The following is a 16,610-nucleotide window of genomic DNA, read 5'->3' as shown; positions in this document are numbered from 1 at the left end:
TATTTTCGCGTGATTAATTTTTCGCGCTCGGCCCGGTAAGAAGATTTTCGTGTGTTTTTAATTCACGGAATCAAGACATCAAGTACAGGAACATATGGCAAGCAAAAAAATTCCTGTGCTTTTATTTTCATGCTAGTTTCTAGTTGTGCGAAATGCGCAAAAATTTCGACACCATGAAAATTTCCACTTTTACAGTAATTGTAATTTGCTCATCTGACTTTTTTCTGTTGTTTGAACAGATTATGAGGACATGAACAGGCGAGAACTTCTGAATGCTGTCATTGAAATTCAGCAGGTATGTAGATTTTAAAATGTATGTGTTCACATGAACATATGCAAATCATCTTTTGGAGTCTTTGTCAGTAATAGAGACTAAAAGGCCATTTGACCAGAGTGAGTACTGTCATTCAGTTCTGCCTCTGTGTCACACTTCCATCTGAAGGAGAGAGATATCACCTGAAAAGAAACAGAAAGGGCGGCCCATAATCGCGCCTGGTGAGGGTTGCCGTTGATGACCTACGCTCCGCTATGCATAGGAAGGGGCGAAATGATGGTGAAAGAGTACTGTTACATAGCAAATACTAAATCAAAGATACGTTGTTAGCTATCAGACCTATAAGACCCTTCTCTTGTGGTCACCCGTAGTGGTCAGGTGTTGCTGCCTTAACCTGGCTGTTTGTTTAGGACATATTCAGCAGTACCTTTAGATAACGAATGATGCAATTTTTATTCTAGTTTGCCAAAATTGTTTTTCTGCAGAGTTTTAATAAGTATGGTGTATTCTGGGAAGTGAAATCACTCCCTTTATTTGTCGCTCTGGTGAAAGTTCTCCTACCTTCATCCTGCAGAAAGTTGACCGTCTGGAAGGGAAGGGTCTGCGCAATGATCGGCAGCGGTCAGAGGGAGACGTCCCCGGAAAGATCCCCCTCTCCGGCTCGCTGTCTGATCGCCTGGACCAGCTGGACAAACGTGAGACAGAGCTCTTGGGTGAGAAGGCCCGGCTAGAGAAAGATGTCAGCCGGCTGAAGGAGGACAAGAGCAAGTTCAGGCAGAAAGTGGAGCAGCTAGAGTGAGTTTGTGCCAAGTGTCAAAGGTCAATCTGTATTCATCTGTCACCCTCTTGTGTCACAAAAAATCCTATCTTCAGCAGCCCACACTAGCCCACTCACTTTGTTGGCTGCAGTGAAAATTTGACATCAATCTAATCGATTTCATTTGGCGCCCTTTTGCCGTGCTGATGTTGGAGCTATGTATTTCAAAGCTGTTCATGCCGTTTCTTACGGTAAACTGTGTGATATACAATGATGCTGTATCATTAATGACTATGATAAATTATCACTTATGCGGATGATATAGGATTTATCAAGACCGTCATCCTCTGTATATTATGTCTGTGTCATCAGAAAAACATAGTTCAAAGTTGATTCCAGAAGTTTGGGAGCCAAGGGCAGTATTCACCCAACTACATGGCTAAACACAAAGGGATGTTAAGTTTTCCCTGGTATATATACATGTTTGTGAACCCCTGCCCATGTTGAGTTTCCGTGCCTTTGATCTCTTAATCACACCACAGGGATGAGAACAAGGCATTGGAAAAGCAGGTTCTCGAGTTGAAAGAGAGCCTGAAGTCCATGACTCCGCGGCAGAATGGAAACCTCAGACGACACCCCAGCAGCGAGTCTCTGCAGAGTAAACGAAGTGAGAGAAAAAGCGACAGATACAGCGACAGACACAGTGACCGATACAGTGACAAACACAGTGACAGACACAGCGATAGACACAGTGATAGACACAGTGACAGACATAGCGACAGACATAGCGACAGACATAGCGACAGACATAGCGACAGATACAGTGACAGACTCAGTGACCGGAGCGAGAAGAAGGCGTCCAGGGCGAGCAGCTCCGCCTCGCTGAGGAGAAAACACCGGGAGGAGGAAGAGCAGAGGGAGCGAGAGCGGAAACTGGAAGAGCTGCGGCAGAACCGCTCAGCACGCACTCTGCAGAAGAACTGGAGAGCTCACAAGCAGCGGGTAAATTACTGCTTTTTGAAAAGTAGCCCATAGATATCATTAAAAGAAAGCTGCCACACAGTAATTTATTATAACAATTACTCTGTATCCCTCCTTCCCCCCCCCCAAAAAAAAACAAACAAACATACAAACAAAAAAACAAAAAACAATAACACCACCAACAACAAACAAACAAATTAGGAGTATGCAGTGGTGCATTGTGCCTGTTGGTCACATTTTCATTTACAGTGGATATTTTGTGTCACAATTTTACAAGTTATACGGCTGAATATACTGAAGTCATTGAAAATGATAAATAAAATTTTGTGCTCTCTAAATTTCAATGCCAGGCTATGACAATATGAAATGCTCCTGAAAAGATATGATAAATGACCCCCACCCCCTTAAAAAAAAAAAAAGACAAAAAAGACAAAATAATTTTGTGAGCTGTTTTTTCATTGTCCTTTGATTGCCTTGTGTTCTAGCTTTGACTGTTACTGATAGCAGTATTTCTGTATTTCCTCTGATTTTCACTAGGAACAAGATCGCGGTAGTGACTTGGATGAGGTAAGTTTATTTTTCCCCGTAAGACACACAGTAGTCTTACACTGCTTATTTTTATGCCTCCGCCACGAAGTGGTGCCGGAGGCATTATGTTTTCGGGTTGTCCGTCCGTCCGTCCGTCCGTCCGTCCTTCCGTCCGTCCGTCCGTCCGTCCGTCCTTCCGTCCGTCCGTAATGAATTTTGTGGACAAGGTAACTATCAAAACCTGTTGAGGTATCCTAATGAAACTTGGCATGTATGTGTATTAGGGGGTGAAGTTGTGCCTATCAACTTTTGGGTGCACATGCTCAAGGTCAAAGGTCAAAAGGTCAAGGTCAAATACATAAAATTTCACTTTTTCCACCATATCTATTGAATGCCTGAAGATATTTTCTTGAAACTTAGTGTATACATGTATTACCCAATTAAGATTCTCTGGTGAAAGTTTGCGTCATGAGGTCAAAGGTCAAAGGTCAAAAGGTCAGGGTCAAATACATGAAATTTCACTATTTTCGCCATATCTATTGAATGCCTGAAGATATTTTCTTGAAACTTAGTGTATACATGTATTACCCAATTAAGATTCTCTGGTGAAAGTTTGGGTCATGAGGTCAAAGGTCAAAGGTCAAAAGGTCAAGTAAAAATATCAAAACTTCTTTTTTTTTTCTCCGTGCCTTGGAAAATTGTTCAAGGTATCTTCATGGAACATAGTATATACATGTACTGACTGGAAGTGATTATCTAGAGAATGTAGGGTTCATGGGGTCAAAGGTCAGGGGTCAAAGGTCAAGTGCAACACTTCACAATTTTACTATTTCCCTCATATTTATGCAATGCCAGCAGGGTTATTAGTTTTTTACACTTGGTGTATGCATGTGTAACCTAATAGAATTTCTCTGGAAAGTTTTTTTTTTCTTCTTTTTTTTGCCTCAAAGGTCAAAAGGTCAAAGATCAAGTGAAAGTGCTGAACTAACTTTTTCCTCCATATCTCGAAGTGGCTCAAATTATCTTGAAACTTAGTACATATTATGCATGTTCTACCTGAAAGTGATTATCTTATGAATTTTAGGGTCAAGGGCCAGATGAAAATGGTAACAATTTACTATTCAATTCAGAAATTGCACTTTTTCTCCACACCTGTACCTTGAAAATTACTCAATGCCTAAATGTATGAATGGGTCAAAGTCGAGTTAAAGACCTAATAAAATGGTTTAGGCATTTTTTTCTCAATGATGTAATAATATTAAATGTTAAATTCTAAGTAATTCTATGGTTGTGCGGGGTTTTTTACTGTTCTGAATTTTGTTCTATATTTGTTAACATAATGGATACAATTTCCTCGGTTTTGGAAAACTTGCTATACTTTCACCGCATGCGGCGCACTATCCCTTCTAAATTGTGATGACATCTAAGAACGGAGTCGTTCACGACCAGTCTAGCCGTAGCCAGCGAGCTGGCAAGGCTATGCTAGCGCAGCGCAGCGACAGCCGGCGTGCGGCCGGCGGCTGCATGCACTGGCTAGCGCTGGTATGGCGGGGGAGCGAGCTAGCGAGCGCATAGCAGGTGCTGCGCTGCACTATTGTCATTGGCTAAGCCTTTAGACAAAAGAATATTTAATGAACTGTATCGGATTTGATACTGCCAATAATACAGATTACAACTGTGGTACCCTTGGATATCCATTATTTTCGGCGAACTCGTGAAATAGGCCCTACCACTGCGTGTCTTTACTAATAGTAATACTACGGCGACTCGCCTGTTTCAGCCCCACCGTGTGGCGTTCATCTCGGTAGGTAAGCACGGCGGTGGGGCTGCCTTCCACAGTGAATACTTGTGAATGCGGCGAAATGACTTCATAATATGGCCCTCGGCTCGACTAATTTAACGGCCAATTTAACCATAAATACAACCCTACCTAACCCTAAACCCTAGGAGGACCTACCCTTGCTTGCTAACGCACGGGTACGGTGCACGCGTGACTGCGGTGGGGCCTATTTCACGATAGCCCCACCACCACTGCGTGTCTGTACTAATACTACAGCGACTCGCCTGCTTACTATAGGCCTAGACCTACTCGTGAATCCAGCCCCCACCATGGCATTCATCGGTAGATAAGCACGGCGTTTGGGCTTCCTTCCACAGCATGATTTTTAGCATAAACAAAAACTACTCGACCAAAATTGACGATCATTCTTGGTATCGTTTTTCTGAGAAAATGACGCATCTAAATTACTGATCATATTGCAGAAACTGACTATGGGAAACTGGTTAGGCTTTTCTTTTTCTTTTTTTAGCTAGCCACGACCCACCCTGTAACAACATATCCCCCTAACCGTTAGGCGTTAGAGTGTAGCCTCTGTACTACTACCAAAGATTCTGCTATTACTACTTACTAGTCTACTAGACCTAGTGCCGTAGTGGTAATAGTACACTACTAGTAGTAGTACTAGTAGACTACTACTACTAGTAGACTATCATAACTACTAGTAGACTGCTACTAGATCGACTACTACTGGTAGTTTAACTTGTAAGCGCCGGCCGACGGGCCAGGCCACGGCCGGGACGTTCCCGCTTGCTTGCTGCGGCCGGAGTAGCCGCTCACTTTGTGAGCGAGCTGGGCCTGTTCTTCTAATCTACTTACTAGACAGTTACAACTTACAATGTGAGTCACGTAGAATACAGTGTATCCTTTCTAACGTTAAACTATATGGGGGCATACCAGACATACCACTCTGTATTTCCCAGGCGATCGTTTCCGTGAGGTCTATTCTCGGGCTTGGTGCCATGTTCATACGCTCTTGCACTGGCAGCGGGGGAGATGCAGCTGGTTCATATCGGTAAGGTGCAGCCCCACGATAACGTTCTGGTTCATCGGCTGCCTCTCCCTCCCCATCTTCCCCTTCAACTTCATGTGCCTCCTCTTCCTCTCCGCTATCGTCAGAGCTGCAGTCTTCATCATCATCATCAATGTCGAAGTTTACCCATATAGGGGAAGACATTATGCTCGAGGTACCAGGTATCTGTGCAAGCTAACTTAGTGATAATGTACGTGGTAATGCGTATGTCGACAGTCAGTGTGTCGACCGGGAGCGCACATCCCGCGGGCCCGGGCCTGGCCGGGCTAGCTATCGTGTACGCGCGTGTACCAAGCTAGTAATCTGAGTGCTTGTGCTGAGCGGCGTCTGCTAACTGAGCACAACTCCGTGCTTATACGTCATCAATCGGTTCAGGGGTGTTGGTCACGTGACTATCTTTTTCGCAAAAGCTGCAACGGGGTCCTCCAAAAATGTGATATTTGGGGGAGTTTCTAGAAGCGATAAAAACCGGAACGACACTGACAACATATTTACATTGATAATCATGACATATATTTTACATTTCTTTTGCATATTAAAAAATTTTGCAAGCATTTTATTAGGTCTTTAAAGTCCTTAAATCCCTAGATACATGCTCTCCTATTCATCCAATTAAACCTAGGTCAAGGAAGGTGAACATTCAACACATTTGTGACAAACTTGTCATTTCAATATTTTGCCAATTTTGTGAAAATGTAATCACACATTGTCCACATGTACTATCTAGACCTATTGGGAAAATCATGCATTATGGCGGAGGCATACCAGTCGCCAAAGCGACATTTCTAGTTTAAAGTTTATTTCACTAGAGGACGATCGTCACAGGATACCAGTTTTGATTTTTCAAAAAAGAGATGAACTGTTAGTCACGTCCAGTCATGGGGTTGTATTTTTACCTCCGCCAAGGGAGGAGGTTATGTTTTTGTTACCGTTTGTTAATAAGTCAATAAGTTGTGAACAGATTTGGATGAAACTTACAGGAAAGGTTGAGGATGACACAAGGAACAGATGTTTAAATTTTGGTAGTGATCTGGGAATTTTTATGGATTTTATGAAGGATTTTTGATATTTTGGCAGGTAGGGTCAATAAATTGTGGGAGTTCAAGCTGCATATTTTGAGGTTTTCATATGCACACTAGAGTGCTCTAGTTTCTGGTCCAGGGTGAGGCGCGTCGCACAGCTGGCATTGATGACGTAACAAAAGGTTTCTATATTGGGATGGCAATCGGGCAATTTTTCAGCATGCATACGTATGGGTAGAAATCACTGATCTCTAAGGAAGAACAAGATCAGTGGTGGAAATGAGCTGCTTGGCGGAGGTCTGCGCTCTCAGAGTGCTTCTCTAGGTGGTAATATTTTTGTTTGTTTCATTCTGCAGGCTGCGACGACCATCCAGGCCGCCATGCGCGGGCACCACAGCCGCAAGGATCTGCTAGACCGCTTCAACTCTGAGCCTTTCTCCCCATCGACCACTGACGCAGCGAGTGACCGAGCCAGGGAGGAGGAGGATGATAGTGATGTGGATGAGGCTGCCATGACGATCCAGTCAGCTGTCAGGGGTCACTGGTCCCGCAAGGAGCAGCTCAGCAGATTGTACGTAGTCTCCTCCTTCGGGCGATGCTTTGCTTTTACATGAATTTGCGACAGTGTTGTATTGTGTAGTACTCTATGCAACATCATTATTGTCTGAAGTCCATTTTTCCCATTCTGTGGGTTTGGACAGTTCATCTCCATGATGACTCTTCTTCATACTGTCCTGTCAGTTAGATCAATGTGGGAAATGTTAAACCATATCAGGGCTGTCAACCCCTGAGGACAATTACACCCCACCCCCCCCCCCCCCTTGACTAAATACTGGTTCATGATAAGCTTAGAGTAAAGATTAGGGTTAGGGTTAGGTTTAGGGTTGGAGTTTGGGTTAGGGTTGGGATTAGGTTCAGGATTAGGATTAGGAGTAGGGTTAGGGTCAGAGGAAGGATCTGGGGTAATTTGCCCAGGAGGAAATTGCCCTATAACCTGTTAAATGCTCTCCTGTCTTCTGTGATTGTTTCCTCCCATGTCTTGCGGGGTCTCCTTCATGGATTCCTCCCAGCAGCTAAGAAATTTAATATTCAATTTTCTGGAGCCAGTAGGTCTCTTCCCTCCTATCCACATTCTATACCCTATCTCAGTCTGCTCTTTGTCATCACCTGCGCTCTCCTTACCAGGCCCATTGACTGGATGAGATGTTCACTCTGTGAAAGAGGCTGAGGAGTTAGTTTAAAGTTCTTTGATCTGCAGTCTGCACACTGAATATATCAACACACTTCTTCTTCACGTACATATCATGAGTTACATTTTTCCTTTTTTTCCCCCTAACATTCTACACATGGCGTGTTTAGCAGAAAGAAAATGGATGGAAGGAAAAAGAGAGAAACGGAATAATGGTACCTGTAGGCTACTAGCAATTCTCACTTGAGATAGCACACAGTATTTGATATGTATGTAGTATCTGAAATTCTTCCATTCTTTGTTTGAGTGACCATACCTTTTGTCATGCCTTTGTGTTGTTGTTTTCTTGTTTTTAGCACCAACCGGTCAGATTCTGAGCCGGAGTCAGCTAGATCATTCCACAGTGGCCGATCCTCCAAGGCCGGGTCAACAAAGAGTGGACTGGACAGATTTATGTCCAGCTCAAGACCGGCCTCCAGTAAAGCTGGATCAACTCGCAGCGGCACCGGTAAGGAAATTCTCCATTGTCTTCATGTACCACTTTTGTCTTTTCAAGAATATGGTATTGACAAAATATGAGCATGTACAGATGCTTCATTAATGTTGATTAAGGTAGGGAATACACAAGTATATCAGTCAGAATAAAATCAGATGGCATTTCACCTTTGTATCAATGTCTGTCAATAAAAAAAAAAAGAAAAAAAAAGAGCAAATTCTAGCCAGGTACTTGCCTGCCTGCTACATAAACCTCAACACCAAGATCTTGTATTTTGAAATGGTAATCATGGAGACAATGCTGAAATAAATAAATGAATGAATGAATGAATGAATGAATGAATGAATGAATGAATGAATGAATTTGAATTTATTGTTCAATGCAATAATAATCGTTGTACATGTTTACAAATATGCAATCACATGGGAAAAGCAAGGATAATAGGAAATAGAAAATAGCATGAATGCAAGTCGAGTCTGGCTCCTTGCAATTCAGGTAGTTACAAACTATTTTTCTAATCCTTTTTCTGTGCAATAATGTGTTACCATGGTTACTGTTAGATAGTTATCAATAAGATATTCTTGTGCGCATAAAAAAAATGATTAAATGACCTGATTTGTCTGGTTTCCAGCATCAAAGAAGGCTGTGCAGTCAGACGAAGACTCGGATGACTCCCTGGTGATGTCATCAGCTTCTAAGAGGAGCGTCACCTCCAAGCAGAGTAGTAAGTCAGGTGAGAAATGTTGTTCTTTGTGGACTCTATCTATCTCTTGAGATTAAAGATAATATAAAGTGTTGGTACCTCAAAAGTTTCCCTGAATTTCCTTGTCTTAGTTTGTGTTTCAGGTTAAAGTACCTTTCATATAACTAACACTGTGAGACTTACTCGCCCCAAAGTGCTGTCATGTCTGAGTAATCATGCAATAATGGTTTCGTACCAGAGCCGCCGCCATACAGCGGCGAGGTAGTACACGTATTGTACAAAACCATTATTGCATGATAACTGCGACCAGCAGCGTGCAGCCCCATATGCATAGTGTAATGGGACTTCGCATTGTAGCATTCAGGATCATGACAGATTTAGTATCGCGGGTAAATATCAACTTAAATTTCAAAAATTTCTTCAATTTGAAGACTTACCAGTTAAGTTGAAGTATTGAAAACAGGCTTCGGGCAATGTTTGGTTCTGCCAATAGTCCCTTTCTGTTCGAATTGATGACTGAATGTGACTCGGTCGAGAGGACCTTGGGAGAGCTACATACACTGAATACTACGGCCGGCGCATGTGCACACAAACATCTTATCCGTTCATGGATTTGAAATTTGTGCGCATGTGATGTGCATGCGCTGGCCGTAGTATTCAGTGTATGTAGCTCTCCCAAGGTCCTCTCGACCGAGTCACATTCAGTCATCAATTCGAACAGAAAGGGACTATTGGCAGAACCAAACGTTGCCCGAAGCCTGTTTTCAATACTTCAACTTAATTGGTAAGTCTTCAAATTGTAGAAATTGTTGGATGACACTAAATCTGTCATGATCCTGAATGCTACAATGCGAAGCCCCATTACGCTATACGTATGGGGCTGCTGGTCGCAGTTAATTGCATGATTACTAAGACATGAGAGCATTTTGGGGCGAGTAAGTCTCACAGTGTTAGTTATATGAAAGGTACTTTAACCTGAAACACAAACTAAGACAAGGAAATTCAGGGAAACTTTTGAGGTACCAAAACTTTATATTATCTTTAACCCTTTGTGTGCACTGAGTGCCGATTGACACACAAAACCCCATAGCACTGTACACTGTCCAAAGTCAATGACGCAGAAATGGTTAAATGTCACTAGATGGACAAAGTCTCTATCCCGTTGTGTTTATTCAGATTTTGCAGTGTTGTGGCTTTTTGGCCCTTGAGATGGGCTCTGAGTTTTTGGGGATATGTCAGGATAAGGAACCTCATCTGATATTGAGATTCTGTTTGTATTAGTCCTTGGTGGAGCAACCTGATGAACACCTAGTTTGAGTAGCATACCTGCTAACTGTTCCTGTCTGATTAGAATAATCCAATTGGGGGGGGGGGGAGAAAGGTTATTTCACTGTGTATTCCTATTTTTGTGAACACCTGCTTGTAGTGGTGTATGGGAGATAGGTGAAACTTTATATATTTGCAGTATTTCTTTCCCTTTTTTATTCTTTTTTTTTCAGAATCTCATTTATTCCCAGGTACTCATTGATATTCAGGGTTGGCAGGTATGGAATATATGTATAGAGATTGATAGCCTCAAGGCTTTGTAGAAGATTGAATACATGTTCTCTCACAATGAGAGATTTAGCATCCATTTTCTTGTCATTTTGACAGTGATCCATGCCCATTTACTGTATCGCAATATTTTGTGTTTCTTCTTTACAACACGTGTCCGCTGCAAGTATTTTGAAAAGTTAATCATACTAAAGCTAAGTTTGCATGATGTACACTGTGCATAATACGAAAATGAACTTTACCTGACAGTATGTTGTTTTTCCATTGTTTGTATTTATGCTCACTACAGGAAACAAAGGGAGAAGGGTAAGTACATTGAACCCACTGAATCACCCAAAACACTCGGCTCCAGGATGCTGATGTAAGGCCTGTGTGTACTGTCACCACAAAACATGGAAAAAGCAGTCTCATTGAAATCTGTTTGATTAACATCAGTCAGCACTTTCTTAGTGTGGGCCAGTGGAAATGTAATTGAGCCTCTCCACATTAAGTCATAGATGGGAATGGCATACAATAATGCCGATATTTAGATGCCATAGCGTTGCATGGCATCCCCATGACAATCAAACAGAGACTACTCGTGTTAACAGCACTGAAGATAAGTGTAAATGCTCCTTTGTGGTCATGTCATGATTTTAGTTGATGTTGAGAATTTCAGACTTTGTTTGAAAAGTGCTGCAAAAATTTACTTTGACATTGCGCAGTTATGTGTCCTAGTTTTGTGGTGATTGTTCTCATGAGCTTAAATCCTCTGTCCCTCATTTATGTATTATTGACTCTCTTCAATTTCTTCTGCTGGTTAAAGTAGTCATTATTATTGTGGAATTCTCCAGGTATGCATTGAACTAACATATACATATCTTCTTTGAAATTGTGCATTCGTGCTTTACCCGTCCAATCATGTATACCTAATTTGCCTCGGTTTATTTTGTCACATTTCATCTGCTTTCAAAGATGCACAAGGTGTAATACACAGTTTCACTAACTTAAACACTGTGGTCATCATGTCTTTCTTTAAGGGTCCAACTCACCCCCACTTCAATAATATGATTGTGTGTATGCGATGTATACTCAACTCAAATTAAGAAGCTGACAACAGGCAGGAAAAAAAGAAAAAAAGAAAAAAAAAGAAGTGTGTTGATGTATTCAGTGTGCAGCGTGTAGGCTATAAGGGAGTAGAATGCCTCTTTTATTGGGTTCCCTAAATGCTACTCAACAAAATTACCTCATATCAAGCTTTTCTGCTACTACCCCTGCAAAGCTGAGTGTGTATCGAAATGTGCTAAAGCTTGCGGCTACATTCTCCATTGAACTGCTTTGAGATTGTTGGCTCCAATTTGCAGATCACATTCAGTAGCCTTGATTGATATGTTTGGTAAGGTCAAATGTGAATGGCTGTTGTAAAAAAAAAGATACACATTTTGTACAAGTTAATCATCTGCAAAAATTTTGTCAGGTTGATGTCATTTGTTTCCAATCAGATTCATCTTGTATTACCAATGATAGTATTGATAGTATCATGTCTGTCATAGCAAAGACTTAGATTAAGATATATAACCATAATTGTTGTTGTTGTTTTTTTGTAACAACGTCTACCCTTTACTGTTTGTTTGATTATATCTTTGCTTCAAACTCATGTGGTAATGTTTTATATAGTAGCAACGTTTTTCTGTCAAGAAACAAAAAAATCACCACATGAGTACTTTTGACTCCAGACTATGTGGTATTAAAGAGGCAGTGCCATCAAAGGCTCAAAGAGAGGGATTTTTGCCATTTTTATGTTATACGTCCATGCCACTCTTGTACTCCCACAATGCAACACTTCAAAGGAATTATTCACTGTGTTCATATACATGAAAGTAACCCTGTACATGTACCTTTGAGATTAGTGTCTCTTTAACATTTTGTCATGAAAGCCCAAGTATAGCTTTTTAAAAACTACCCCAAAATTGTTGTAAAACACTGCTGTTAATTGCTGATCTTTGATATCATAAAATAACAGGTATAAAGAAACCTGACATGGAAGAAGAAAAATATCACGTAATATCAAAGTTTTTACTTTTCTATATCAATTCAAATCCATTTGTCAAGTCCACAGTTTTTAGTTTGTCATTCTTTTATTAATTTTTTTCTTCTTCTTTTTAGTCCCCCTAATGGTTAGTAAGCTTGCAGGATGTAATCAACCACCGAGGAGAACAGATGTTTGTAGATCTCGATAGAATATACCATAGAAAGTCTGTAGAAAGAGATCTGATGTTATGAAATACCTGGTACAAAAACTGTCTTTTTTGGTCCTGATGCAACAGATTCATTGTTAACCTGTTTTGTGTGTGCTGTTGTTGTATTTGGCTCCTGATTTAACAAGCGCCTTGACATAGCAGACAAAATTTCCCGGCCCCAAAGACCTTTATACTGAGTGTTTACCTTACTGTTGCAGTGCCAAAAGTATACTTGGGCTTTAAAGGGATGGTATAGTTTCGGTTCAGATGAGGATTCAGGTTTTAACTCTTTGCCAGATAGTTATAAACCATTTATATGAAATATAAAAGAGCATACAATTCTCAGAGGAATTCAAAAACAAAATAAAACAAAGTGGTCCTAATAAAAGGTGGGTCCCACTTTTTATTAGGAACACTTTGATTTTGGATATCTCAGCCATTTCAAAACCGATTTTAATCAAATAAACTTTTAAGTACTCTAGAATTGTATTCTCTTTAATATATGGTATAAGTGGTTTCTAATCATCTGGCAACGAGTTAGAACCTGAATCCCGATCTGAACCGAAACTATATCATCCCTTTAACTTGTTTAACTTGTATGTCTTGTCACCACTCTATCCATTCCTCACACTGTCACTCTCTCTCTCTCACTTTCTGTCTGTCTGTCTCTCTCTGTCCGTTCCTTTATCTTACCATTCCACGTTCTCTCTATCCCAAGACTAACTCCTTTTCTACCAAGAGCAATCCACGCACATTCCAACCTTCCCTGTCGTCCACCATCCTGGAGGAGGGCAGCAGCGAGGACGATGACGACGACGATGACGACATCGTCGTCACCGTGAGAGCCCCTCCGGCCTCTGCTAAGCGTGAAGCGAAATCCAAGCGATTTGGCTTTTTCTAATGCCGTTCGCCACTAACCATGCTGTGCTCCATTTCCACTTCTCGTCACATGTATGTTTGGCTTTCTTCTTTCTCATTCTCCATTCAGATCTTGTTTGTCATAGTGAATTGGTGGAAGTTCAGCGGATTCCCATAAAAGATACAAGTGATGTGTCTACATGTGATATACTTTGTGCTATTACGTCATCTAAACAAATTCATTTTCATTATTGTTGCAGTTAATAGTTAATTGGGTGTTTTGCAATTGTAGAGATAATAAGGATGTGACTTTTCCTTCAGAGCTTTAAGAAAAGAAATTTGATGTGTTCAATATTTTTTTCACTTAGATCACTAGATTTAATCATTCTATTCACATAAAATTTGGGAGTAATTCCAGCCTGTAAGCTAAAAAAATAAGTGCTTGCGCAGATATGTGTGAGTGGAACCAAATTCATAATGATTGTACAGCTGTACTCTGCAGTCAAATGTAGTAAAATAGCAAAGACATGTGTTACTACAATTTATCCACACACACACACAAAAGTTTCCAAATGACATTATTTCAAATCACAAGATTGCAGTGAAGAAATGTCAACATCAGTGTTAGCAGTCAACTTTGGTATTGTTCAGTTAGCACACAAGTCGACCTCTGTTTTTGTTAAGGCATTGCATCAAAATTGTGACCAGCAGGAACCCTCAGGATCCAGCTTGAATCAGGATCCTGAGGGGTCCTGCTGGTCATAATTTTGATGCAACGCCTAACTTATGTGAAAAATGTACGTGTCTGTACATCTCTCAGTGTACAATCTGCCACGTTTGTCAATGTATTAATTAGTTCATTTGCAGCTCCAGCTAAACCAAAAAAAAAAGAACAAAAAAAAAAGCCCATTTTTTTTTTTCTGCAGAGTATGAATTCATTCGATTTGTGTAACATCTTTTTTAGTATGCTACTTTCATTCTTGACATTCTGTGAAGCACAAACCTGCAACTTCTATGCATTTCACATCCACGCACCTGATTGTACTCATCCATTGACTTGCTGCTCATTCCTATTAACAACCACAAAACATGACAATCCTAATTAATGATTAACATCATGCAGCATATCTGACCTTGTTGTTTTCATACCATACACATAATCATGCTTAATTTTATGTGTATCTGAATTGAGTCATGCAGAGATGTCACATGCCATTGCACTGGTGACTGTTGAAGTAGTAGATATCTCTGTCAAATATGGCACTCGGCATTTCAGATTATAAATTTACTTTGGGAACATTTTTGTCACATGTTTGAAAAGATCACTGACTCACAAACTGTGGATTTTTTTTTTTTACAACATTGAAATCGTGAATGTCTTTTTCAATGGGGTATATTAGAGACTTGCAATTCATGCAGTGTTTAAGCCACCCACCCTAGAAAATAAACAGAATTATTATGATTTCAAAGCTGATATGTATTTGCAGACAGGCTTTCAGGAAATATTGCAGTGGTTGAAATGTTTAGAGATAGATTTTATCTGGTCTTTTTCGGTCCATTTGAGACAAACTATAAGCAACAGTTTGCTGTGAGGCTCTGCTTTTTATGTCATGATTTCCTGGAAAAAAAAGATAATGATTAAACAGAATTAAAAATGCTTCAAAATATATTTACTTAACTTTAATTGTCACATGCACAGTTATTAGGTTGTATGCAGGTATCATAAATTCTGCAAACTAATAACAAAATTTGTGAGTGGAATAGTGGTTTTATCGATAGAAATGATTCTCTCTGGAGCATGCAAAATGTGCATTGTACTGAAAAAAAAATATATATAGTCTGTCAAGCAGATAATTGCATCTCTGTTTTCATGGATGTTCCTCAACTTTTGACATCATTTTGTGCGAGAAATCTGTCTTGACCTAGCCATGTATTAACTTTGTTGAAGATTTACAAAAAATTCAGAAAAGGTATGCACCCAGCTGTATCACAAATACCCCTACAAACTAAGTACTGCCAGTATCTCAACTTGTCATTAAGAACCTTGACTTGCCGCTGTCGTTTCAACTGTTTCTCACTAACTTTTGGGCAAGTTCATTGATGAATTTCATATGGCTCTTCTAACATGATTGTTTATTTTGAATGGCTTTTAAAGGTTTATCAAAGCATTTTCATGTGGTTGATGTTGACTTTACCCTTCCACAAATTGTCTCTCACAGAGTCCACTCGATAGAGTCCTGAGCGGCAAGCGGTCAAGCCTTGGGAGTGACCGCGGTAAGAAAGACGATGACGTGGACAGCGATGATGACGATTTGGTATTCTAAAAGTTAAGTTTCTACGGTGTGGAAAGATTTCCCTTGTTAAGTGCGAAAGAACAAGTCGTAGTTAATATCAAAGTTTGGACAATGAATCATGTTAGGAATAAATGAATTGTGTCCTCTGTTTTTATAGTCTTGGCAGAAAAAAAAAACCAACCAAATATGTTAGAATTATTTTATGGAGGTCAAATATTACACAGTTTTTTCTGTTGAGTAATGTGTTATCAGTTTAGTTTGGCCCTTTGTTGTTAAATATTAAATAACTTTAGATCTGAGCTATTATAATGATATGATGCACCTATCAGGTATTGAAAGAATGTTGTGTAGCACATATGTGATACATCTGTTTCCATGAGAGCTCACATTGTCCAACCTAGCTGGGAGGAGGTGCGTCATAAAATTAGCCTCGCAGATCTAAAGCTGTCTATTGTCTAAATATTTCATTGTGTAAAGACAAAACAATAGACATAGTGATGGTAGAATTGTTGTGTCAGGATGTTTCGTGAGGGTGGTTTTTTTTTTTCTATCTCTCACTCAAGTTACATCTCTAGATCACTTGTGCTGCAGGGTAGTCACTGGAAATGAAATCCTTAATAATTAATGATATATTGAGGTATGGGTAAATTATCGACTACAAGCAAAAAAAAAAACAAATTACACACACAAACAATAAAAAACGCTTTATACTGGTAGTCATTAGAGATGTTCAAATTACATGCAATACCATTCATAATATTGTCAGTCTGGTAGTCTTACAGGGACTGAGTGTGGTGTGCACCTTAGATTTGTGTCGTTAATAAATCTGCTATCTATGGAAATGTAGGATTAGGGTAAGGCTGAC

General features: G+C 40.2%; 1 protein-coding gene across 1 annotated transcript in view; it reads left to right on the top strand.

Annotated features, from left to right (window-relative positions):
* LOC140231854 (uncharacterized) overlaps positions 1-15,919 on the top strand; it is a 29,224-nt gene extending 13,305 nt beyond the window's left edge. Inside the window, exons 12-21 of the mRNA XM_072312005.1 lie at positions 240-295; positions 849-1,069; positions 1,574-2,033; positions 2,550-2,579; positions 6,789-7,003; positions 7,978-8,147; positions 8,749-8,850; positions 10,664-10,680; positions 13,312-13,544; positions 15,671-15,919. Coding sequence (XP_072168106.1) covers positions 240-295; positions 849-1,069; positions 1,574-2,033; positions 2,550-2,579; positions 6,789-7,003; positions 7,978-8,147; positions 8,749-8,850; positions 10,664-10,680; positions 13,312-13,494 — 1,454 coding nt within the window. The 3' untranslated portion in view covers positions 13,495-13,544; positions 15,671-15,919. The remainder of the gene's footprint in view (positions 1-239; positions 296-848; positions 1,070-1,573; positions 2,034-2,549; positions 2,580-6,788; positions 7,004-7,977; positions 8,148-8,748; positions 8,851-10,663; positions 10,681-13,311; positions 13,545-15,670) is intronic.
* Positions 15,920-16,610: the final 691 nt, after the last annotated feature.

This window comes from Diadema setosum, chromosome 8, assembly GCF_964275005.1.
Source record: "Diadema setosum chromosome 8, eeDiaSeto1, whole genome shotgun sequence".
Classification (NCBI taxonomy): Eukaryota; Metazoa; Echinodermata; class Echinoidea; order Diadematoida; family Diadematidae; genus Diadema; species Diadema setosum.
The sequence above is the reverse complement of the archived record's forward strand: the minus strand, read 5'-3'. Positions and strand labels throughout refer to the sequence as shown.